Genomic DNA, 27,795 nt, shown 5'->3' on the forward strand with positions numbered 1-27,795 from the left:
ACAGGGGGTACAAAGGTGAGTTGTGGGGGGTGCTAAGATGACATGTGGATAGGGGTGCAGAATTGAGGAGGGACAGGGGAAAGAAGAGGTGAGCCGTGGATAGGAGGGAAGAAGAGGTGAGCCGTGGATAGGAGGGAAGAAGAGATGAGCCGTGGACAGGAGGGAAGAAGAGGGGAGCCGTGGACAGGAGGGAAGAAGAGGTGAGCCGTGGACAGGAGGGAAGAAGAGGTGAGCTGTGGACAGGAGGGAAGAAGAGGTGAGCCTTGGACAGGAGGGAAGAAGAGGTGAGCCGTGGACAGGAGGGAAGAAGTGGTGAGCCGTGGACAGGAGGGAAGAAGTGGTGAGCCGTGGACAGGAGGGAAGAAGTGGTGAGCCGTGGACAGGGGGGAAGAAGAGGTGAGCCATGGACAGGAGGGAAGAAGAGGTGAGCCGTGAACAGGAGGGAAGAAGAGGTGAGCCGTGGACAGGAGGGAAGAAGTGGTGAGCCGTGGACAGGAGGGAAGAAGTGGTGAGCCGTGGACAGGAGGGAAGAAGTGGTGAGCTGTGGACAGGAGGGAAGAAGTGGTGAGCTGTGGACAGGAGGGAAGAAGTGATGATCTGTGGATAGGAGGGAAGAAGTGGTGAGCCGTGGACAGGAGGGAAGAAGTGGTGAGCCGTGGACAGGAGGGAAGAAGTGGTGAGCCGTGGACAGGAGGGAAGAAGAGGTGAGCCGTGGACAGGAGGGAAGAAGTGGTGAGCCGTGGACAGGAGGGTAGAAGTGGTGAGCCGTGGACAGAAGGGAAGAAGTGGTGAGCCGTGGACAGGAGGGAAGAAGAGGTGAGCCGTGGACAGGAGGGAAGAAGAGGTGAGCCGTGGATAGGAGGGAAGAAGAGGTGAGCCGTGGACAGGAGGGAAGAAGAGGTGAGCCGTGGACAGGAGGGAAGAAGAGGTGAGCTGTGGACAGGAGGGAAGAAGAGGTGAGCCGTGGACAGGAGGGAAGAAGAGGTGAGCCGTGGACAGGAGGGAAGAAGAGGTGAGCCGTGGACAGGAGGGAAGAAGAGGTGAGCTGTGGACAGGAGGGAAGAAAAGGTGAGCTGTGGACAGGAGGGAAGAAGAGGTGAGCTGCGGACAGGAGGGAAGAAGTGACCTACGGACAGGGGAAAGAAGAAGTGAGCTGTGGACAGGGGAAAGAGCTGAGCTGTGGACAGGGGAAAGAGGAGGTGAGCTGTGGATGGGTGGGCAGAAGAAGTTAGCTGCAGACGGGCGGAAGAAGAGGTGAGCTGTGGACAGGGGAAAGAGGAGGTGAGCTGTGGATGGGGGAGCAGAAGAAGTTAGCTGCAGACGGGCGGAAGAAGAGGTGAGCTGTGGAAGGGGGCATAGGTCAGCTGTGGACAAGGTGAAGATTGAATGGGGGGCACAAAGGTGAGAAATAGATGGTTACATTGGGGGAGATATGTAAGTGCTGTCCGCCGATTTTTTTTTTCTGTGCCCTGTGTGAAACACACACATTATCACTTCAGAGTACACTTTCCTGAGCCCTGTGTGTTATGCGCTCCTAAGTGCTGCACTCTGTGCCTTTTGGGCCTACGCGGATTTGGCGCTGCTTTACTTCTCTCCCCATGGAACGACAGAATTAGGGGTGGAGAGTTGGCTGGGGAGGGTGAGTTCCTGCACCTATTTTCTGAGAAAAAAAGCCCTGCTGTTGCGGTATTGTAATGCACATGTTAACGTGCATTATGGAATGCCTTAAGGCTGTGCATTCATTATGAATGGGCTGCCAACATAGCACAAATGAAGAATGACATTTTTTTTACAACACAGAGCACCACAATGCTGTTCATTGGGCTCTACTGTAAAACAGTCTGGGGTGCCATTCGCATTGAATGGCAGTGCAACACACTGTACATAGAGCAGGGGTACTGCCATTCATGGTGGTAAAGTACATTGACACGTGCCCAAGTGTGAACAGGCCCTGAAAGGTTTGGACTGGTGTTGAGGGCCCATTCACACTTGTGCATTGTGGCATGACAACAACTGTGTGTTGTGATGTAAAAAAAGGGTCATGCACATTTTTTCTTCTGTTGTGGTGCATTGACCTTCCATTCATAATGAATGGGCTGCTTACCTAAACAAATAATAATGCATGCCATAACACATGTTCACATATGTTCTTTAATATACCACAATGGAACTCTTTAGTGTGAATCTGCCCTCATGGAACATTTTTATCTCTTGTCCAGTAGGTTGAATATTCAACAAACATGCACATCACCGAGTTAGTTTACAAAGATGACCACCAAAACTGATATATCAGGCTTACAACACAGTGGGAAATGATTGTCGGTAGAAGAAATGGAATCACCATCGAGAAGGCTTGCATAGAGTGTTGGAGCCGCTGTGACATGTGATAAAGAAGATTCTACACTGTTGGCCTGAACCTTACACACAATGCTGTCTGACCTTCAAGGATTCCCTTTGCAGGTGCTACACCAGCATCAGACCATTCCAAGCTTGGATGAAGCATGGCTTCAGCACAAGACCTTCACACCCAATGTCAATGGAATTGGATTGCCCTGGCAAGTGCCCCACCACCCACAGGCCATTCCAAGCACAGATCAAGCATGGCTTCCGCACAAGAACTTCACACCCAATGTTCATGGCGGTGGATTCCACTGCCAGGTGCCCCACCACCAACAGACCATTTCAAGCCTAAGTGAAGCATGGCTTCAGCACAAGAACTTAATACCCAATTTCCATGGAGGTGAATTCCCCTGGCAAGTGCCCAACCACCAACAGACCATTTTAAGCATGGATGAACCATGGCCAGTCCCCTACGGTCATGCTCGGTAGACATTTCAGAAGAAGTCACATTTGCCATGGCACAAGCCTGGGCAGGCACAGTCCCACATCTAGAATAAATAGTCCTGGAGGGACTTGGTGCAGCTACAGAGGCTGTGCATATGAAAATGGCCACCTTCCAACCCCTGCCCAGGGACCCACAGTTGTCCACCATAAGATACACAATTCCCTGTCCACCATATTTTCCACTGGCCTTAACTTTATACACAATGCTGACTGACCTTCAAGGATTCCCCTGGCAAGTGCCTCATCAGTGCCCCATTAGATTACTCCAAGCAGAAATGATGCAAGGCTTCGGCACAAGAACTTCACACCCAATGTCCATGGAGGTGGATTCCCCAGGCAGGTGCCCCACCACCAACAACCCATTCCAAGTGTAGCAATAACTCTCGGTGGAGCTGCTGGTTTAAGCGGGCTTGTTAGCTTCACTCTCGACACCCCTGTTTCACCGGCACCGGGTCTAGTGTTCCGTTGAGTTTACCTCTGGACGATTTAAGCACCAACACTTGAGTACGTTTTCAATGCTTTATTGAACCAAGTAACAAAGGAAGTAGCAGGAAAGAGGAAGGAGGGAAGCTGCAGGGAAGCTCAAATACCTTTCTTTAGGATTCTTGAGAACGTCCTTTAAAGTTGAATATTGTAATCGGATGCAATCCCCTTGCGGGACACAATCTTTGCTCGCCTGGATAGGCCTCTCTCACTAGCCTAGCAGCCAGTACGTAGCACAAACAGAAGTCTCTGCCACAGACTTGCTTGAAATAAACCCGTACAATCCTCTGCCACAGGATGTATTAAATTTCTGCAGTGAATGTCAGACACAGTACTTGGACCTCTAAGCCAACCCGGCAGTACTATGCTGTAGAACTACTTTAGGATACGTCCTCCAACCGAGTCACCAGGCCCCACTCCAGACCAGCACTCTGCATGATCCTTCCATGACGGGTCCTCCCCTGGGATCTTCTCGGTTGTCCAGCTTCTTCACTCTGGATAGACATCTTAGGACCATTCCTCGGCTGCTGTGGTAGGCCCCAGACATGCTTCTGGGCCCACCCACGCGCCGCAGCGGCGCGGGCCTCCGGAACGGAGGACCACGAGGTAGCATTCTAATGCATACCTGTCGGCCAGTAGGGTCAGGAGGGCCAGCAGGTGGCTGTAAAACGAACCCCAAAACATGGCGTCTGTCCCTTAAATACCCTCTCCCAGAATGCAACTCGGAGGACCACCTCCACCGAGTTGTCTCCGGGACAGAGGAGCATCCATACGCTTCGCCACGTTGCCCTTCCAACACCAGCCAATGGTAAGAGCGACACCCACCGGCTCAGTGTGGAACTACACGCAACTCAGCCAAGCTGGAACAGAGGCAAATCTAACTTCCCTAACGAGCAATTCACTAAATTTACCTAGCAGATGGTAGATCATAAATCTACCAGCGCTATATACTCCCCCCACTACAATAGACGTTGTCCCCAACGTCTGTCCAAAAATAATGATAATAACTCCCAAGCCTGGGAGTAGGTATTTGAGCTTAAAATTTGAAAGATAGATAAGAAGGAAAGACAGTGGAAAGACATTATGAGATTAACATCTATAAAACAATATGTTCACGTCCGTAAACAAAACCATCCTATGACTGTACATAACCTCACTATCTATCTAGCTGAAAATCCTAACAGCTTGATAGGAGATAAAATGGTTCCTGAAAAGGAAAACATGTTAAACACCCACATATCCTGTACAATTTCAGGAGCAAAGCCTCATTTAAAAATGAGACTCTCTTCCCATAATCTATTATCAAAAATAATCTTTAGGAGTCCATCCCTGTATAATTTTTTTTTCACATGAAAGAAATCCGGCTAGCAAAAAGAAGTCCTTGGATTTGAAACACTGAGATGAATATCCAGACCTTGACCACGGAGATCTCTTTATACTTACACTAACTAACTAACTAACTAACTAACTTCAAAGTTCTTTTGTCCATAGTTACCAATAAAACCGGGGATCTGGCAAGGTCAGTGTCTTTCCCAGTTTATCCACTGTGGTAATGAAATATACAGCGTCATCTTTTCCGGGCCTGCAGATGACCACTTTGTCAGCATAGATGTGCCGACCGAAGTTCCAGTGCATAAAACATCCACTAAAACGTTCATCCATTTTAACAGAACATCCAGTCTTTCGGAAAGGCTTAGGCACAGACAAGTAGTCCCAAACAGCTTCACTGTACCAAAGTTCCCGGTTAACTTCAATCACTTGCATTACGTCCTGAGGGACATAGGGAAACTCCAAGCCATACTCCGTAGCGACACGCTTGTTTAACATTCTCTGCAAACGTGCAAGTTTGGGCAAGGATCTGTTCTTTCCCATACCAGGAGGCACACAGGAATCCAAGGATTTGCTCACCATAGACCCAGCCGGTGTCTGTAGTGAACTAACAACTTTTGACAAAGTCTCATTTACAGTGCTGTGTGGCTCCACACAGGGTGACATCTTCCCAGAACTCAGGGCTGTCCATTCAGGTAAAGTCATAGCAGAGGCGATGTCTTCGCCTCGTGACCATAACAGCTCTTGTGACATAGTCTCAAACAGGTCATCATCACCGGAAAGATCCGACATTCCCCACCCGCTGCTTACCCGTTCCTGTCGTGGACTTTGCTGGATCCGGTTCTGGTAGCCTCGGGGTAGGCCTCGGGGGTAGGCCTCAGCCACGGCCGTAGGAAGCCTTCACATATCCCACCTTCCTTTGTACAGGTACAACAGAGACCGGCGTGGTAGACTCAGAATTCAAAGCAATGTCCGCTGATGAGACGGCAACAGCAGTGTCTCTCCCCGGAACATTTTCGGCAACAACAGGCAAAGTGACGGCCTGCCGCTCTCTCTCTCCGTAGTAATAGCAGCTTCTACTGTGACGATACCTGTTGCCCAATCCACTCGATAAGCACAGGGCGACATGGTAGGTTGCTCCACCACAAACAAATACTCTCCACATTGCGGACATCGACCAAATGGACGGAGATGTACGGCCAGTCCTTCACATTTATGGCAAATCATGCCCAGTCCCTCAATATCTCCTGAGGTATACAGAACAAACCTCCCCTGTGGCTTCAGACGAACACCAGTATCCGTAAGCAGGGTTACGGTCAGCACAGTATTCAACGCGGTGCTTGCAGGGAACATTTTTGGTCCCATAATTGGCTACATCGCCGAAAATGACATGGCCATACTCTGATCTTCTCAGCACGATCACAAGGCCTCTCTTCTTCTCTGGCGCCAAACACATACATGCGTTCCATGCGGTATCAAGTAGGGTAGGCTCCTCCCACTTGTTCTTCTGATCACGTAGCTCCCGGGCTTTTACTGGCGCCCGCCGCCTACGCATTCAGAAATAAAGTCCTGCAACTTTTAACCTCTTCTCTTCCTGAAAAATTTGACAAAGTCCAGCTCTCACCGTAAACTGCCTGTGAAACACCTCTCTGGGCTGCGAGAACCGATGGTCAACAAATCCCGGACGAGCCCCCACATGTAGCAATAACTCTCGGTGGAGCTGCTGGTTTAAGCGGGCTTGTTACCTTCACTCTCGACACCCCTTTTTCACCGGCATCGGGTCTAGGGTTCCGTTGAGTTTACCTCTGGACGATTTAAGCACCAACACTTGAGTACGTTTTCAATGCTTTATTGAACCAAGTAACGAAGGAAGTAGCAGGAAAGAGGCAGGAGAGAAGCTGCAGGGAAGCTCAAATACTTTTCTTTAGGATTCTTGAGAACGTCCCTTAAAGTTGAATATTGTAATCGGATGCAATCCCCTTGTGGGACACAATCTTTGCTCGCCTGGATAGGCCTGTCTCACTAGCCTAGCAGCCAGTATGTAGCACGAACAAAAGTCTCTGCCACAGACTTGCTTGAAATAAACCCGTACGATCCTCTGCCACAGGATGTATTAAATTTCTGCAGTGAATGTCAGACACAGTACTTGGACCTCTAAGCCAACCCGGCAGTACTATGCTGTAGAACTACTTTAGGATACGTCCTCCAACCGAGTCTCCAGTCCCCTCTCCAGACCAGCACTCTGCATGATCCTTCCATGACGGGTCCTCCCCTGGGATCTTCTCGGCTGTCCAGCTTCTTCACTCTGGATAGACAGCTCAGGACCATTCATCGGCTGCTGTGGTAGGCCCCAGACATGCTTCTGGGCCCACCTACGCGCCACAGCGGCGCGGGCCTCCGGAACGGAGGACCACGAGGTAGCACTCTAACGCATACCTGTCAGCCAGAAGGGCCAGCAGGTGGCTGTAAAACGAACCCCAAAACATGGTGTCTGTCCCTTAAATACCCTCTCCCAGAATGCAACTCGGAGGACCACCTCCACCGAGTTGTCTCCGGGACAGAGGAGCATCCATACACTTCGACACGTTGCCCTTCCAACACCAGCCAATGGTAACAGCGACACCCACCGGCTCAGTGTGGAACCACACGCAACGTCAGCCAAGCTGGAACAGAGGCAAATCTAACGTCCCTAACGAGCAATTCACTAAATTTACCTATCAGATGGTAGATCATAAATCTACCAGTGCTACCACCAACAGACCATTCTAAGCATGGATGAAGAATGGCAAGTCCCCTAGTCATGCTCCATAGATATTTCAGAAGAAGCCACATTTGCCATGGTACAAGCCTGGGCAGGCACTGTCACACATCTAGAATAAATAGTCCTGGAGGGTCTTTGTGCAGCTGCAGAGACTGCGCAAATGGTGTTGGCCACATTCCAACTCCTGCCAAGGGACCACAGTTGCCCATCATGGGATACACAATTCCTTGTCTGCCATATTTTTTCATTGACTTAAACTTTACATGCTTTACAATGCTGACTGACATTCCAGGATTCCCCTGGCAAGTGCCTCACCACCATCAGACGATTGCAAGCATAAATGAAGCATGGCTTCAGCACAGGTACTTCACATCATGGAGGTGGATTCCCCTGGCAGGTGCCCCACTGCCAACAGACCATTCTAAGCATGAATCAAGCATGACCAGTCTCCTATGGTCATGTTCAGACATTTAAGAAGAGGCCACGTTTGCCATGGCACAGGCCTGGGTAGGCCAGACATTGAGAAGAACGGAAAGTCAAACCCTGGAGTCTGTAATTTTACTTAACGAATACAGTGCCTTGCAAAATTATTCACCCCTTTGGCTTTTTTTCCTATTTTGTTACATTACAGCCTTTAGTTCAGTGTTTTTTAAATCTGAATTATATGTGATGGATCAGAACACAATAGTCTAAGTTGGTGAAGTAAAATTAAAAAAGTTTATACATAAAACTATTTTTCAGAAATAAAAAACTGATAATTGGCATGTGCGTATGTATTCACCCCCTGTGTTATGAAGCCCATAAAAAGCTCTGTGCAACCAATTACCTTCAGAAGTCACATAATTAGTGAAATGATGTCCACCTGTGTGCAATCTAAGGGGGTTATTTACGAAAGGCAAATCCACTCTGCAAGTGCACTTGGAAGTGCAGTTGCTGTAAATCTGAGGGGTAGAGCTGAAATGAGGGGAAGCTCTGCTGATTTTATCATCCAATCATGTGCAACCTAAAATGCTGTTTTTATTTTTCTTGCATGTCCCCCTCGAATTTACAGCGACTGCACTTCCAAGTGCACTTGCAGTGCAAAGTGGATTTGCCTTTCGTAAATAACCCCCTAAGTGTCACATGATCTGTCATTACATATACACACCTTTTTTAAGGGCCCCAGAGGCTGCAACACTTAAGCAAGAGGCACCACTAACCAAACACTGCCATGAAGACCAAGGAACTCTCCAAACAAGTAAGGGACAATGTTGTTGAGAAGTACAAGTCAGGGTTAGGTTATAAATAAATATCCAAATCTTTGATGATCCCTAGGAGCACCATCAAATCTAAAATAACCAAATGGAAAAAACATGGCACAACAGCAAACCTGCCAAGAGACGGCTGCACACTAAAACTCACGGACCGGGCAAGGAGGACATTAATCAGAGAGGCAGCACAGAGACCTAAGGTAACCCTGGAGGAGCTGCAGAGTTCCACAGCAGAGACTGGAGTATCTGTACATAGGACGACAATAAGACGTATGCTCCATAGAGTTGGGCTTTATGGCAGAGTGGCCAGAAGAAAGACATTACTTTCAGCAAAAAACAAAATGGCAAGTTTTGAGTTTGCGAAAAGGCATGTGGGAGACTCCCAAAATGTATGGAGGAAGGTGCTCTGGTCTGATGAGACTAAAGTTGAACTTTATGGCCATCAAAGAAAACGCTATGTCTGGCGCAAACCCAACACATTACATCACCCAAAGAACACCATCCCCACTGTGAAACATGGTGGTGGCAGCATCATGCTGTGGGGATGTTTTCCAGCAGTCGGAACTGGGAAACTGGTCAGAGTTGAGGGAAAGATAGATGGTGCTAAATACAGGGATATTCTTGAGAAAAACCTGTAGCACTCTGTGTGTTATTTGAGGCTAGGACGGAGGTTCACCTTCCAGCAGGACAATGACCCCAAACACACTGCTATAGCAACACTTGAGTGGTTTAAGGGGAATCATGTAAATGTGTTGGAATGGCCTAGTCAAAGCCCAGACCTCAATCCAATCTGTGGTCAGACTTAAAGATTGCTGTTCACAAGCGCAAACCATCCAACTTGAAGGAGCTGGAGCAGTTTTGCAAGGAGGAATGGGCAAAAATCCCAGTGGTAAGATGTGGCAAGCTCATAGAGACTTATCCAAAGCGACTTGGAGCTGTGATAGCTGCAAAAGGTGGCTCTACAAAGTATTGACTTTAGGGGGGTGAATAGTTATGCACATTGACTTTTTCTGTTATTTTGTCCTATTTGTTGTTTGCTTCACAATAAAAAAAAAAAAACATCTTCAAAGTTGTGGGCATGTTCTGTAAATTAAATGATGCAAATCCTCAAACAATCCATGTTAATTCCGGGTTGTGAGGCAACAAAACACGAAAAATGCCGGGGGGGGGGGGGTAAATACTTTTGCAAGGCACAGTATATAATGGGGCGGGGCCCTGGATTATGAGGCATCTTTTTAACGCATGCTTATCCTTCAGCTGTACCTATCTTCTAGTCCCAGCTGTGCACACTACATTTTCCATACAAAATATTGCTCAATAAAAGAGAAAACTAGTTATTCCCACAAGTCACGTCAATGTAGTAAAAGGAGAGTTAAGTGCCTAATTGTTGTAGAGATACGAGATCACTAAGCGCCAGCTTTATGCCCTCCATGCGGTGTCGGTGGTGGAGTACTGGGAACGTCGCCCAGTGCAACCATTAAAACTTTAACTCTCTTACCTCGCATCTGGAGCTTCATCTGAGTACTGAGAAGCGTTAATTATTCATGGCTGCTGACTGAAGGAAATATGGAGTCCATGGATTGTCTCCCTTCAAGGTTCCCCTAACAGGCTCATACGAGACAGGACCCGGGGGGGGGGGGGGGAATAGCAAACCCTCCTCCATAAATGTGAAAGAAGATGTAAACTCAACCTTGATGTCATTTATTTTCCCTACAGTTGAATATATATTGGCTTTCCTGGCTCCCTCCTCCCTCTTCATCAACATGATGACTACTCTCTGTGCTTCTCTATGCAATGCAGGCAAATTATGGCTGGTTAGGGGGGTCAGGAGGGTTCTACCTTCTGAAAACTTCACAGCACCCTGCCTCAGTACTCCTCATAACAGTGGGGTGCCTCTTGGTAGGAGTTATGCAAATATCAAAATGCCTTGATGGGTAGGTGTCAGTCTATGGGACTGGGCATTCCTAGGCAGGTGGCGTTTGCATGCAGACCGTCCTTGGTAATGCTCTCATGTGATACAGAGACTCACGATTGAAGGAACTGAAATCCAATGAATGAAAGGAGTGGGCCAGGGAAGAAAGGGCTATAGGATGCTGTAAGTCCACTAGCTATAAAAATTAGGTGGGATCTAACTGACTGTGAGCTGCAAACAGGCCAAGGCTTTCTAATTTGTCCCCAAGAATAGTTGTCAGCATAATATTTATGGACACCTAACCAAGTATTTATTTCCTTTGATCATCAGTGCCATCTAATCGCCACACAGCTGTGTTTTCTTGATTCAATTTTTTTTTATATAAATGAATGACATTCGATCGATAGAGGAAATAGAAGGAGAACATCAGATTGTGCCCCATTGGCACAGAACGAGTACCAATGCAGCAGACTGCGTGAGCTTGAGGCAAGTTTTGGGTGCTGAAGCAAGCAAGCCCCCCCAGAGAACTGGGTTGTGAACTCTATAATGAAGAAATAGAAAAAAAATTGAGAATTCAGCCAAAAAAAAAAAATAGTAATAATGGTGGGTTCTCGGCATGTTTGGGGTTAAAAGAGCTAAATCATAAATTCTAAAAATTAAGAAAATAAATACCATAGTACGCAAGAAGCAGTAGGTAGAATGGCATTACTGTCCTGTGATTGTTCATCGCTTCTGAGCTTTGCAAAAATGCCCATGCTGATCAGGCATTGGCCTAACTCAGGCCTCTTCCATCTGAAAGACAGAATTGGTTGTGTTTATCCATTCAAGGGAGGAAGGGGGAGTCTTTCCAGTGTAAAGAAATGTAAGTCTTGGCAGAGTTGATTAGGTAAGAATTAATAAGTACTTGTGTTGGTCTAGTGTAGAAGAAAAGTTCTGGGGTACAACTGGTACCCAAAACATCGGAGATGCTGTTAACTCCCAAAAAGGTTTAAGCTAATCACATTCCCACCATATGTAAAGGAAAGTTCCCTTACCTTTAGAACAGCTCCAACAGAGATCAGATGTGGAAGATTACAATCTACGTAATTGATCGGTAGTAAGGTGCCAACTGGTCCAATTGGTGCCAGAGATGTTGGAGATGCTCTTGACCAATTCTAAGAAAAGTTTAATCCGATTGTGTTCGCACCATACGTGAAGGAAAGTTCCTTTATCTTTAGAACAACACCAACAAAGATCATATGTAAAAGGGTATAATCTATGGAAGAAAGGAACCAACTGGTCCAACTGGTACCAGAGATGTTGGAGATGCCCTTGGCCAAGTGCAAGAAAGGTTTAATCCGAACGCGTTCCCACCATATGTAAAGGAAAGTTCCTTGATTTTTAGAACAGCTCCAACAGAGATCAGATGTAGAAGGATATAATCTATGTAATTTATTGATAGTAAGGTGCAGTAGGGGCCTGAGACATTGGAGATGCCCTTGACCAAGTCCAAGAAAGTTTTAATCTGATCGCAATCCCACCATGTGTGGAGAAAGGTTCCCTTATCTTTAGAACAGTGCCAATAGAGATCAGATGTGGAAGGGTACAATTGACCTATCTAACGGGTACAACGTTTGTAGGATGGTTCCTGTGTTTTTGTGCTGATATTGAACCTATGGATAATTGACAAGCTGTGTTCCATTGTAGGTTAGTATACTTCTATTACAAGGTGTTTTTTTTAATATCTGCCTAAAGTTTGATGCAGAAGACAAAGTTCTGGGGTAAGCTTAGAACTGGCACCCAAGACGTTGGGGATGCCCTTGACCAAGTCCCAGAAAGGTTTAATCTGATCACGATTCCACCATATGATAAGAAATCTTATTTTTAGAACAGCACCAACAAAGATCATATGTAGAATGGCATAATCTATGGAAGAAAGGAACCAACTGGTCTCATTGGCACAAGAGATGTTGGAGATGCCCTTAACCAAGTCCAAGAAAGGTTCAATCCGATGCCCCCGCCATATGTGAAGGAAAGTTCCCTTATCTTAAGAACAGTACCAATAGAGATCAGATGTAGCAGGGTATAATCTTTATAATTATTCAGTAGTGAGTTGCCAATTGGTACTTATTTTTTTGAATGGCTCCTGCATTTTGGTGCTGATGGAAAATGTATGAGTTAGCTAACAAGCTGTGTTGTTTTCCATTGTTGGCTGGTATACTTCCATTACAAGGTTTTTTTTTTTTACATGTGCCCGAAGTTTTGCTTTTAAGCTCAACTCCGGGTATTATTTGTATTGTATACTTACATTGGTCCAGCTTGGCACATGTATGTATGCATATCTCACACCTGAGGGACTGCTGTGGAAGCTGACAATTATTGTGGTAAATTGGCGCAACTACAGTGATTACCGCTGGGTCCTGTGCTGAGCAGCCCTTCCGCACACCGCCTACAAGGGGCACTGCAGCCATTCACAGACCACCTTGTTTTTTTTTTCAATGAATTCAAATCATTCTGTGATTGGATGAGGTGGAGAGGAGAAGTGGTGACATCAAAATCTCTTCCTCATCCAGTCAAGGAATGCCTTGTATTCTTCGAAAAAAAAAGGTGTTGTTTTAATGCCGATCAGTGCCGATCGAGAGAGACCCGCTGCGATCAGCATGCAGAAGGAAAGCTGCTTGTAGTGAACCCAAGTAGGACCTGGAAGATTGCCACTATCACTGTGGTAGCGCCAAATACTACAGTGAAAGTCGTCTTCCCCATGGCTCCTTGGGTATCAATGATGCCAAGCTGAACCAATGGAAATATTTAATACAAATAATTCCTGGAGTTTGAGAATTGCACGTCTTCGCTCAAATTGCATTCGGCACGCAGTTTGAGTGACAGCGTGCATATTGTATGCTGCATCAACTGTCAGCTCCAAAACTGGGACCTTCACCTTTTTAGGAGGTGCTCAGGTTGCATCGAAAGACTTGAAGTGGGTGGAGCTGAGCTCTGACTTGGAAATTAAGTCACTGTTGACACCACTAAGTACCTGGGTGGCGGAGAGGTCTGTACAGAGCTACAGTATGCGCACACCTAATGCACATGTAGGAGGGTGCTGTGTAGTCGCCTTTGTCCCAGTACCAGAGCAGGGAATGAGGTGGCATTTCTCAGATTGCTCACTCACTTTGCACAAGACTGGCCAGAAGTAAACGCAGTGATTTCAATGAGTGCTGCTCAGTGGAGTTAGAAGAACCCTGCAGAGAATTTTCCTCTGTACTGGGCTTCTAATGGCCATCTTGGGAGAGCCTGTGTCTGATTGGATACTAAGTTCTCCTGGGGTTTGGGCAGAGATATTGGACTCAGAGAGGCTTGATACAGTATGGCCCCTGCTGAGTCATTCTGGTGGGCCCCTGCAGTGTGAGGACTGAGGAGCATCCAGGTAGGGAGAGGTAGGATTAGTGCAGGGAAAGGTGGAAGAAGCCCAGCTTAGGAAAGTACCCAATCTGGGGAAGGACCTATCTCTTCTCCGGCATCTACAAGTGTTGTACTCGGTGTTGCCAGCCCAGCACCCTTCCTGGAAAGGCACATTAGGATTACTATGGCATTGTTGTATGGTTTATTATTCATTATACAAAGCAGACAATTTCTGGTGGGGTTGTCTCACCTGGTCCCTTTAAATTATTCCCATTAAGTGAGCCCCGCCCACACCAATGGCTGCTGTTTGTGTGTTATGTCATCCGTAATGACATGTTGACTTCCAAAAAATGTTTTTAAATGTTAATGGCGCATAAATATAAATTTTACTAACACACAAGAGATCATTCCTGTATGTATGTGTTCGTGATATCACCTGAGATCACCTGTGCGTGATATCACCTGAGATTACCTGAGCGTGATATCACCTGAGATTACCTGAGCGTGATATCATCTGAGATTACCTGTGCGTGATATCACCTGAGATTACCTGAGCGTGATATCACCTGAGATTACCTGTGCGTGATATCACCTGAGATTACCTGAGCGTGATATCACCTGAGATTACCTGAGTGTGATATCATCTGAGATTACCTGAGCGTGATATCATCTAAGATTACCTGAGCGTGATATCACCTGAGATTATCTGTGCGTGATATCACCTGAGATTATCTGAGCGTGATATCACCTGAGATTACCTGAGCGCGATATCACCTGAGATTACCTGAGCGTGATATCATCTGAGATTACCTGAGCGTGATATCACCTGAGATTACCTGAGCGTGATATCACCTGAGATTATCTGTGCGTGATATCACCTGAGATTACCTGTGCGTGATATCACCTGAGATTTCCTGAGTGTGATATCACCTGAGATTACCTGAGCGTGATATCACCTGAGATTACCTGAGCGTGATATCATCTAAGATTACCTGAGCGTGATATCATCTAAGATTACCTGAGCGTGATATCACCTGAGATTATCTGTGCGTGATATCACCTGAGATTATCTGTGCGTGATATCACCTGAGATTATCTGAGCGTGATATCACCTGAGATTACCTGTGCGTGATATCACCTGAGATTTCCTGAGCGTGATATCACCTGAGATTACCTGAGCGTGATATCACCAGAGATTACCTGAGCATGATATCACCTGAGATTACCTGAGCGTGATATCACCTGAGATTACCTGTGCATAATATCACCTGAGATTACCTGAGCGTGATATCACCTGAGATTACCTGAACGTGATATCACCTGAGATTACCTGAGCGTGATATCACCTGAGATTACCTGTGCGTGATATCACCTGAGATTACCTGTGCGTGATATCACCTGAGATTACCTGAGCGTGATATCACCTGAGATTACCTAAATGTGATATCACCTGAGATTACCTGAGGGTGATATCACCTGAGATTACCTGAGCGTGATATCACCTGAGATTACCTGAGCGTGATATCACCTGAGATTCCTGAGCGTGATATCACCTGAGATTACCTGTGCGTGATATCACCTGAGATTACCTGAGCGTGATATCACCTGAGATTATCTGTGCATGATATCACCTGAGATTACCTGAGCGTGATATCACCTGAGATTACCTGAGTGTGGTATCACCTGAGATTACCTGTGCGTGATATCACCTGAGATTACCTGAGCGTGATATCACCTGAGATTACCTGAGCGTGATATCACCTGAGATTACCTGAGTGTGGTATCACCTGAGATTACTTCCATATGTTTTCCAACTTTAAAATCTATGTAACTATGTCAAGATGAACAGTAACTATGTGCCTATGTAACTACAGTGCATCCGGAAAGTATTCACAGCGCTTCACTTTTTCCACATTTTGTTATGTTACAGCCTTATTCCAAAATGTATTATTTTTCTCCAAATTCTACAAACAATACCCCATAATGACAACATGAAAGAAGTTTGTTTAAAATCTTTGCAAATGTATTAAAAATAAAAATGAAAACAATTGGATGTACATAAGTATCACAGCTGTTGCTCAATACTTTGGTGACGCACTTTTGGCACCAATTTACAGCCTCGAGTCTTTTTGAGTATGATGCTACAAGCTTGGCATGTTTGGGCAGTTTCTCCCATTCTTCTTTGCAGGACCTCTCAAGCTCCATCAGGTTGGATGGGGAAGGTCGGTGCACAGCCATTTTCAGATCTCTCCAGAGATGTTCAATCGGGTTCAAGTCTGGGCTCTGGCTGAGCCACTCAAGGAGATTCACAGAGTTGTCCCGTAGCCACACCTTTGTTCTCCCAGTTCCTGCTGCTGAAAAACATCCCCACAGCCTGATGCTGCCACCACCATGCTTCACTGTAGGGATGGTATTGGCCAGATGATGAGCGGTGCCTGGTTTCCTCCAGACATGACGCTTACCATTCAGGCCAAAGAGTTCAATCTTTGTTTCATCAGACCAGAGAATTTTATTTCTCATGGTCTGAGAGTCCTTCAGGTGCCTTTTGGCAAACTCCAGGCGGGCTGTCATGTGCGTTTTACTATGGAGTGGCTTCCGTCTGACCACTCTACCATAGAGGCCAGATTGGTGGAGTGCTACAGAGATGGTTGTTAATCTGGAAGGTTCTCCTCTCTCCACAGAGAAAAGCTGGAGCTCTGTCAGAGTGACTATTGGGTTCTTGGTCACCTCCCTGACTAAGGCCCTTCTCCCCGATCGCTCAGTTTGGCCAGGCGGCCCGCTCTAGGAAGAGTCCTGGTGGCTCCAAACTTCTTCCACTTACAGATGATGGAGGCCACTGTGCTCATTGGGACCTTCAATGCTGCAGAAATTTTTCTGCCCCATTCCTCAGATTTGTGCTCCCATAAAATCCTGTCTCGGAGGTCTACAGAAAATTCCTTGGACTTCATGGCTTGGTTTGTGCTCTGACATGCACTGTTACCTGTGGGACCTTCTATAGACAGGTGTGTGCCTTTCCAAATCATGTCCAATCAACTGAATTTACCACAGGTGGACTCCAAGTTGTAGAAACATCTCAAGGATGATCAGTGGAAACAGGACGTACCTGAGCTCAATTCTGAGTGTCATGGCAAAGGCTGTGATACTTATGTACATGGGAGGAGTCTGTGATACTTATGCACATGGGAGGAGCCTGTGAATACTTATGTACATGGGAGGAACCTGTGAATACTTATGTACATGGGAGGAGCCTGTGAATACTTATGTACATGGGAGGAGCCTGTGAATACTTATGTACATGGGAGGAGCCTGTGAATACTTATGTACATGGGAGGAGCCTGTGAATATTTATGTACATGGGAGGAGCCTGTGAATACTTATGTATATGGGAGGTGCCTTTGAATACTTATGTACATGGGAGGAGTCTGTGAATACTTATCTACATGGGAGGAACCTGTGAAAACCTATGTACATGGGAGGAGCCTGTGAATACTTATGTACATGGGAGGAGCCTGTGAATACTTATCTACATGGGAGGAACCTGTGAAAACCTATGTACATGGGAGGAGCCTGTGAATACTTATGTACATGGGAGGAGCCTGTGAATACTTATGTACATGGGAGGAGCCTGTGAATACTTATGTACATGGGAGGAGCCTGTGAATATTTATGTACATGGGAGGAGCCTGTGAATACTTATGTATATGGGAGGAGCCTGTGAATACTTATGTACATGGGAGGAGTCTGTGAATACTTATGTACATGGGAGGAGCCTGTGAATACTTATGTATATGGGAGGAGCTTGTGAATACTTCTGTACATGGGAGGAGTCTGTGAGTACTTATGTACATGGGAGGAGTCTGTGAATACTTATGTACATGGGAGGAGTCTGTGAATACTTATGTACATGGGAGGAGTCTGTGAGTACTTATGTACATGGGAGGAGTCTGTGAATACTTATGTACATGGGAGGAGTCTGTGAATACTTATGTATATGGGAGGAGCCTGTGAATACTTCTGTACATGGGAGGAGTCTGTGAATACTTATGTACATGGGAGGAGTCTGTGAATACTTATGTACATGGGAGGAGTCTGTGAATACTTATGTACATGGGAGGAGTCTGTGAATACTTATGTACATGGGAGGAACCTGTGATACTTATATACATGGAATTTGTTTTCATTTTTTATTGGAATAAATTTGCAAAGATTTCAAACAAACTTCTTTCACATTGTCATTATGGGGGAATTTTGGGGAAAGTAATGAATTTAATCCATTTTGGAATGAGGCTGTAACAAAATGTGGAAAAAGTGAAGCGCTGTGAATACTTTCCGGATGCGCTGTATGTTACCATGTAACTATGTGACTATATGACCCTGTAATGTTAACATGTAACTATTTAAAGGGGAATTCCACCCATTTTTTAAACTTCCTCTGATTAGAATGCTCATCCAAAGTACAGTGGTAAATTGATATTATCGATTTTTTAAATGATTTATAAATATCTTACCTATGTAACTAAGTAACTATGTGACCATGTAACTATGTAGTTATATGACCATGTAACTATGTGACCATGTAACTATGTAACTATGTGACCATGTACCTATGTAACTATGTAACTATGTGACCATGTACCTATGTAACTATGTAACTATGTGACCATGTACCTTTGTGACTATGTAACTATGTGACCATGTAACTAGGTAACTATGTAACTATGTAACTATGTGACCATGTACCTATGTAACTATGTAACTATGTAACTATGTGACCATGTACCTATGTAACTATGTAACTATGTAACTATGTGACCATGTACCTATGTAACTATGTAACTATGTGACCATGTACCTTTGTAACTATGTAACTATGTGACCATGTAACTAGGTAACTATGTAACTATGTAACTATGTGACCATGTACCTATGTAACTATGTAACTATGTGACCATGTACCTTTGTAACTATGTAACTATGGGGGTTATTTACTAAAGGAAAATCCACTTTGCACTGCAAGAACACTTGGAAGTTCAGTCGCTGTAGATCCGAGGGGGACATGCAAGGAAAATAAAAAACAGCATTTTAGCTTGCACATGATTGGTTGATAAAATCAGCAGAGCTTCCCCTCATGTCAGATCTACCCCTCAGATTTAGAGCGACTGCACTTCCAAGCGCACTTTCAATGCAAAGTGGATTTGCCTTTCGTAAATAACCCCCTATGTAACTATGTGACTACATACCTATGTAACTATTTAACTATGTACATATGTAATTATGTAACTATGTCACTATGTAACTATGGACCTATGTAACTATGTGACTATGTAACAATGTATTTATTTGCATATTATTATTATCTTACACAGAGCACATACACAGAACTTCCCAGTCAGTTAATAAAAGTTATAAAGATACTGGACTGTAATATATATAACATTTCATTTATTATAATTTTCTTTTCCTACAATTACATTTTACTACCAATTGTTCTAAACGATTGTTTCGATGGCCCCGCACTCTATACAACTCTGATTGTGTTATTATGGCAAAAATAAATCTATAGATGCAGAAGACGGTTCAGTCCCAGGAAAACACTTTTTCTCTCACTCTCCTCCAATCTTTTCTCTCTGACACGCCACACACACTGCAATGTGCTTCCAATGTGTACAGAACTCACCACAAAAAGTCCAAAGTTTGTGTCTGCCGCTCCCGGTCCCTTATTATCATCACCAATCAGTCTTCACCTCCGACCCCTGAGACTCCGCCCGCCTATACAGTATATATATATATATACAGTATATCACCCTCCACCAATGTATCAGTGACAGATAAATAATAGGAAATGGCACCCTCTGATATATGTGAATAAATGAATATATTAAAAAATTGTAAAAAATAACATAAAAAAAACAACAAGCAAATAAATAAAATAGAACATTTTTGTTTGTTTTATTATTTTTTGTTCCTTTTTTTAAATTATTATTAAATTCAATTATTAACCACTACCTACCCCCACGACGTCATATGAGGTCACAGACTTTAAACAGTGATATCTGAATGATGTGTGCAGTTACAGACATGATTCAGATATCTTCATTTCATTTCCCTGCACCGTAGGGACGATCATAGCGGCTGTTCAGCTGCTTTACCGTTCTTACAGGAGGTGGGAGAGGATGCTACCCCCCCCCCCCCCCCCCCGCCGCCCTCCAGTGCTTCTATTGGCTCACCCGTGCGATTGGCGAGCCGGAGAAGGAACCGGTCGGCGCCGGAAGTTGCTCATAGACAATCCGACGGACCAGATCAGCCCCCGGAAGTCTCTATGACCTTTTGGAGGTCGGGCATTGTATTTGGAAATATGCCGCCGCCACGGCTGGGAAGCCGAGATCGTTTTTTTTTTTTAATTTTTTTTCAGGCTTCCCAGTCTAGAGGGGGGATGTGGGGACTTATAGACTCCAGATATCACTGTAAAGAGGACCTGTCATGCAATTCATGTAATTCCTATTACATGGGATGTTTACATTCCTTGTAATAGGAATAAAAGTGATTAAGAAAAAATGTAAAATGCAAAGCGTCTAAATAGAAAAATAAAAGTAAAGTAAACAATTAAAAAAATGTAAAAAGAAAGCGTCAAAATAGAAAAATAAAAGTAAAATAAGCAATTTAAAAAAATATAAAAAGAATAAACTGCTGACAAGGTGGCATTACACCCCAGAGGTTCTTCACAGGTCGTTCCCCGCAATCTCCCCGCTTTGCTGATACGGATGTGGGGAGCGAGCCACCCATGCCCATATATGGTGGTTTTGCCCAATTATAAGATCATATTGGCTGACAATTCTTTATTGGATCAAAGAGATCCAGGGTTCGGAGGTATTGAATGACCCTTGGGTGGTATTGCACTGTACAGACAAGCCATTAGGACCATATAAGAGATCTATTACCCCACACTTATTAAATGCGGCTAAGGCCCTTATACAGTGCCTTGAAAAAGTATTCATACCCCTGGAAATTTTCCACATTTTGTCATGTTACAACCAAAAACGTAAATGTAGTTTATAGGGATTTTTATGTGACAGACCAACACAAAGTGGGACAGAAGTGGAAGGAAAATGATAAATGGTTTTCAAAATGTTTTACAAATAAATATGTGAAAAGTGTGGGGGGCATTTGTATTCAGCCCCCCGGAGTCAATACTTTGTAGAACCTCCTTTTACTGCAATTACAGCTGCAAGTCTTTTTGGGGATGTCTCTACCAGCTTTGCACATCTGAGAGGGACATTTTTGGCCATTAATCTTTGTAAAATAGCTCAAGTTCTGTCAGATTGGATGGAGAGCGTCTGTGAACAGCAAATTCAAGTCTTGCCACAGATTCTCAATTGGATTTAAGTCTGGACTTTGACTGGGGCATTCTAACACATGAATATGCTTTGATCTAAACCATTCCATTGTAGCTCTGGCTGTATGTTTAGGGTTGTTGTCCTGCTGGAAGGTGAACCTCCGCCCCAGTCTCAAGTCTTTTGCAGACTCCAACAGGTTTTCTTCTAAGATTGCCCTGTATTTGGCTCCATCCATCTTCCCATCAACTCTGACCAGCTTCCCTGTTCCTGCTGAAGAAAAGCATCCCCACAACATGATGCTGTCAACACCATGTTTCATGGTGTGGATGGTGTGTTCAGGGTGATGTGCAGTGTTAGTTTTCCCCCACACATAGCGTTTTGATTTTAGGCCATAAAGTTCAATTTTGGTCTCGTGACCTGAGCACAGGCATGTACTGGCCATTGGGACTACAGGGAGTTTCCCGGTGGGCCGATGGCTCAGTGGGCCGATTTCAGTGACAGTGGACCGCTGCCTCCCTCCAGTCCTCTGTCCCCCCCCCCCCCCCCCACAGTGCTCACCTCCTCTCCCTGGCTAGTTATGCAGCGCGCCTGAATACAGACATGATGCTCTGGAGTCAACACTTAGAAGCTCATCATACGATCTGGAAGGAGGGCGGCCTCACTTTCCTTCCTAATCTTGTTCCATTGGGGGGGGCGCCAAACTGATTCTTTGCCCCAGGTGAAATAATGTCTAGCTTCCCCACTGATACTGCCTATAAGAGAAATAATGTAAAACGGCTAATAGCTAGTGGGGGGGGGGGGGGGGGGGGGCTTGGGTGGCAAGACCTGTCAAAGTGGGCCAGTCTGGGTGAAGTCCAGGGCCAAATTTTTGTCCCAGTCCAGCCCTGCCTGAGCACCTTCTCCTTCACATGGCTTCTCAATTTGCAGATGCAAACTGCAAATGGGATTTTGCATGGCTTTCTTTCAACAATGTCTTTCTTCTTGCCACTCTTCCATAAAGACCAGATTTGTGGAGAACACGACTAATAGTTGTCCTGTGGACAGATTCTCCCACCTGAGCTGTGGATCTCTGCAGCTCCTCCAGAGTTACCATGGACCTCTTGGCTCTTCTCTGATGAATGTTCTCCTTGCCCGGCCGGTCAGTTTAGATGGACGGCCATGTCTTGGTAGGTTTGCAGTTGTGCCATACTCTTTCCATTTTCGGATGATGGATTGAACAGAGCTCCGTGAGATGTTCAAAGCTTGGGATATTTTTTAATAACCTAACCCTGCTTTAAACATTGCCACAACTTTATCCCTGACCTGTCTGGTGTGTTCCTTGGCCTTCATGATGCTGTTTGCTCACTAAGGTTCTCTAACAAACCTGAGGGCTTTACAGAACAGCTGTATTTATACTGAGATTAAATTACATACAGTTGGACTCTATTTACTAATTAGGGGACTTCTGAAGTCAATTGGTTCCAGTAGATTTTAGTTAGGGGTATCAGAGTAAAGGGGGCTGAATACAAATGCCCCCCCAACACTTTTCACATATTTATTTGTAAAAAAAATTGAAAACCATTTATCATTTTCCTTCCACTTCACAATTATGTGCCACTTTGTGTTGGTCTATCACATAAAATCCCAATAAAATACATTTACATTTTTGGTTGTAACATGACAAAATGTGGAAAACTTCAAGGGGTATGAATACTTTTTCAAGGAACTGTACCCAAGTATTTGAAAAAACCCATGGCACCGCCGCTACGTCAATGGCTAAAAGCGGTAGACCAAATATACTATATGGAAGACTTAACATACTCTCTTAGAAACAAAACTGAATTAATAAAGAATGTGTGGTCCTGTTGGGTTGCCTTTAAATACACACCCACCTTTGCAGAAATCATGGCTTTAAATGCATAAAGTAATATTCTAAGAACCTTTCAGTATAAGAGACGGGTCTGAGACGGACACCTACCTTCCCCACCCCTCCTTCCCCTCCTTTCACCTCTCTTTCCCCCTGTCTTTGCTTTCTATTTCTTCTTGTTTCTGTTATTATTTATAAAAATGACAAGATTTGGAATAATTGTGATGTTCGGCAATATTGACAATGGCTGATCACTCCCTATTGAGACACATTTTAGTACATAGTAAAGGACACACAAGATACATTATATGGTACGGTTGTAAACTCTTCTCCGCATTGAATGTAAGCACTTCTGCATTGTTTTTCTTGTCTTCTTGTCTTTAATAAAAATTTATAAAAAATATATATATATATATATATATATATATATATATATATATATATATATATATATATATATAAAGAAAGCCTCAAAATAGAAAAATAAAAGTAAAATAAACAATAAAAAAAAAAAAGTAAAGCGCCCTGTCCCCACATGCTCGCTCGCAGAAGCGAACGCATATGTAGGTTGCGCCCACATATGTAAACAATGTTCACATACGTGGGGATATGGCGCTTTACTTTTTTTTTTTTATTGTTTATTTTACTTTTTTCTATTTTGACGCTTTCTTTTTACATTTTGTTTTTATTGTTTATTTTACTTTTATTTTTCTATGTTGACACTTTCTTTTTACATTTTTTTTTTTATCACACATGTGAGGTATTGCCGCGAACGTTAGAGCGAAAGCAATGATTCTAGCACTAGACCTCCTCTGTAACTCTAAACAGGTAACCTGTAAAGAATTTTACAGTATTGCCTATGGGGATTTTTAAGTACCGAAGTTTGGCGCCATTCCACGAGCGTGCACAATTTTAAAGCGTGACATATTAGGTATCTATTTACTCGGCGTAACATCATCTTTCACATTATGCAAAAAATTAGGCTAACTTTACTGTTTTTTTTTTCTCTTAATGCATTTTTTTCCCCCCAAAAAAAGGTGTTTTTAAAAAATAGTTGCGCAAATACCGTGCGAGATAAAAAGTTGCAACGACCACCATTTTATTCCCTAGGGTCTCTGCTTTAAAAAAAAAAAAAAAAAACATATATAATGTTTGGGGGTTCTGAGTAATTTTCTAGCAAAAAAAATATATATATATGTGATTTTTTTACACGTAGGAGAGAAGTGTCAGAATTGGCCTGGGTGGCAAGGGGTTAATCACGATTTGATTTTAAGCATGTAATATTATTCATCTGCCACGTGTTGGGAAAGTGCTGGGCTATGGGGAGATGTACAAATATTATTATACACATAGGGGGTTGATTTACGAAAGGCAAATCCACTTCTACAAGTGCACTTGGAAGTTCAGTCGCTGGAGATCCGAGGGGGACATGCAAGGAAAATTTAAAAAATGGCACTTTTTTTTCTTGTACATGATTGGATGATAAAATCAGCAGAGCTTCCCCTCATTTTAGATCTTCCCCTCAGACCTAAAGCGACTGCACTTCCTATATATATATATATATATATATATTATTTATTTATTATTTATTTTATTTCAGGTACTTATATAGCGCCGTCAATTTACGCAGCGCTTTTACATATATATTATACATTCACATCAGTCCCTATACCCTCAAGGAGCTTACAATCTAAGGTCCCTAACTCACATTCATACCTATACTAGGGCCGATTTAGACAGGATCCAATTAACCTACCAGCATGTCTTTGGAGTGTGGGAGGAAACCGGAGTACCCGGAGGAAACCCACGCAGACACAGGGAGAACATGCAAACTCCAGGCAGGTAGTGTCATGGTCGGGATTCGAACCAGCGACCCTTCTTACTGCTAGGCGAGAGTGCTATATATATATATATGTGTGTGCAGCCTATTGCATTAGGGTGTGCACCCCAACACATATACCTGTGTGTGTATATATATATATATATATATATATATATATATATATATATATATATATATATATATATATATATATATATATATATATATATATATAGTGCCGGTGTCAGTAGAGCCGTGGACAATGTCAGTAGGGCAGGCAGAGGTAGGTGTCAGTAATTTTTTATTATTATTATTTCATTATTTTTTTCAATTTTATTTCTTTAATTATTTTTTAACATTTTTTTTAATTATTATTTTTAACAATTTTATTTTTTTAATTTGTTTTTTTTCCAATTTTTTTTGGGAGCCCCAGTAGGGTATTTGGTAAAATATCACGGGTCTAAACAGCAGACAACAGCACACAAAGCGATTAGGGTGTGCCCAGGCACACCTGGCACAACCTGTGCGCACGCCTATGTATATATATATATATATATATATATATATATATATATATATATATATATATATATATATATATATATATATACATATATATGTGTGTGTGTGTATATATATATATATATATAGATATAGATATATAAAATCCGGATAGCACGTAGCAGGAGCAATGGTGATGAATTGATTGGTTGAACTGGCCCTTCGTTTTTTCTTGCCTTATTAAAGGGGCCGCCTCTCATGAGAGCCAGATGGAGGGTACCATTGCTGATCTCCCTCTGAAAAGTTGCCGGGGTGTCATGCTCGTCCCCCAAACTTCACCGAACCCTGACTTTGTTGTGATTTCACTCTTTTTTTCGATTCTCAAGATCCCAGAGAAGGAACATGGCAGCCAAGCAATGAACATTTTTCAGCTTTTGTATTTCTCTTTTGTTGAAATAAGGCCAATGCCCCCCCAGAGCTGCCCCCCCCCCCCCCCGGTGTGCCCACCCCTGCACGGCGGAGGAACCGCCACCCTTGGAAAGGGACGCTGATGGCAGACTGGCAGAGCAGACACAATCTATACACGAGTCATCAATCACATTCCAGGGAACGCCATGACCTTGGCGGGTATAGAAATACGAGAAATTATCCACATGACAAATATATTCTAATACCCTGACACACAAAATACACTTTTCTTTTATAGTTTGGTCCCTCTTAGGCGTCATCAGAGGGCCGCAATGTGGACTTATCTGTGCAGGCAAAAGGAGAACAACAGTGTAGAGGATAAACATTTCTTATAGCCCGCTGGCTGTTCTGTTCATGGTTTTTCTGCTACTTTCTATTCTATATGATGGAAATAAATGTTCATGACAACACAGCTGGCATCTACGGATACCGTAATGTGATTCAAGACGCCTTGGGGGACTACAAATCCCAGAGTGCCCCGATCCGCCCTGGTACGTGTAGTCCCTCAATGGCATTGGGTTTGTCCCATCTTCAGGAGGAACGTTAACCATCACAATGTAAAAAGTCATCATTCTATAAGCCAACAACAAACAGTTACAGTGTAAAAAAAGTCATCACTCTCCTTTTTTATTATAAGAGAATCCTCTAGAAACTAAACTTAACGCTGACCCCCTCCCCCCAACGACCTCCAACCGGAGGCTACAGCTTAAGGCGGCGCTACACCAACCGAGAACTTCGTATGGAATATAGGACAGCCAGTAAATAAAATGCAATTCCATTTGACTTCATTTAGCACATTCAAGCAGCATTCGCTGTCACCTGTCAGACAAGTTCTGTCAAACCCTCCCCCTCCCCCAGATGTCCCATGCAATGCTCCACACCCCCCCCCCCCCCCCCCAGTGCCGAGGCACAGGCTGGTACTCACAGATCAGAAGTGGCAGGCTGGTACTGCTGGCTCCGACACAGGATGGAGTGGCCACAAGCCTGACCCATGGCTGCTCATCCTCTCACTGTCCGGTCAGTCCAGGAGAAAAGAGAGTTGGCGGGCCGGGGTCTGAGCAGGCAGCCGCCGAGCCGGACAGGGTGATGGGGGGGGGGGGGGAGTTGGTCCTGGTTCTCCTGCCGTCACCTTCTCCCTGGGCTGGGGGAAGAGGATAATGGAGCAATAAGGAGCTGTCTCCTCCCGGTCTGTGAGAGGGAGTTTGATGCTGATGCTGTAACAGATCCTAATGCAGCCTGCGGAAACATGCAGAGGAGGGAGTGAGAGAAGCAGCGTGTCTACTGAGCTGTCAGTGTGTGTGTGTGTGTGTGTGTGTGTGTGTGTGTGTGTATCACAACTGCGGGACAACCTGCTCAATCAATTATGGGCCTCCAACCAAGTCTATATAGACAGGAGACCATATCAGTCTTTTGCTGGCTATCAGTCTGCTTAGTTTAAAGTAAGACATTTGGTTTGTTCTGTGTATCATATACTCTCCCTTGGTCAACAGCAGATAGCACCAGATTGGGACATGTGGGGCCGGTCCTCCATGCTACACCTTAATTTGGGGTAACCTCTTCCTGAGGATCTCTTCTCTGACATGTGGGACCAGTCTTTTATGCTGGACGACCCCTTCCTTGAGGGTAACCTTTACCGGAGGGTCTCTTCCCTGACATGTGAGACCGGTCCTCTATGCTGGGTGATCTCTTCATTGGGGGTAACCTCTTCAAAAGGATCTCTTCACTGATATGTGAGACCGGTCCTCCATGCTGGGTGATCCCTTCATTGGAGGCAACCTCTTCCTGAGGATCTCTTCTCTGACATGTGGGACCGGTCTTTCATGCTGGACAACCCCCTCATTGGAGGTAATCTATTCCTGAGGATCTG

At 44.4% G+C, this 27,795-nt stretch overlaps 1 protein-coding gene across 1 annotated transcript in view; it reads right to left on the reverse strand.

Moving 5' to 3' along the window:
• PDE2A (phosphodiesterase 2A) overlaps positions 1-27,193 on the reverse strand; it is a 791,783-nt gene extending 764,590 nt beyond the window's left edge. The window contains exon 1 of the mRNA XM_073612615.1: positions 26,854-27,193. Coding sequence (XP_073468716.1) covers positions 26,854-26,921 — 68 coding nt within the window. The 5' untranslated portion in view covers positions 26,922-27,193. The remainder of the gene's footprint in view (positions 1-26,853) is intronic.
• Positions 27,194-27,795: the final 602 nt, after the last annotated feature.

Source organism: Aquarana catesbeiana, linkage group LG02 (genome assembly GCF_042186555.1).
Source record: "Aquarana catesbeiana isolate 2022-GZ linkage group LG02, ASM4218655v1, whole genome shotgun sequence".
Classification (NCBI taxonomy): Eukaryota; Metazoa; Chordata; class Amphibia; order Anura; family Ranidae; genus Aquarana; species Aquarana catesbeiana.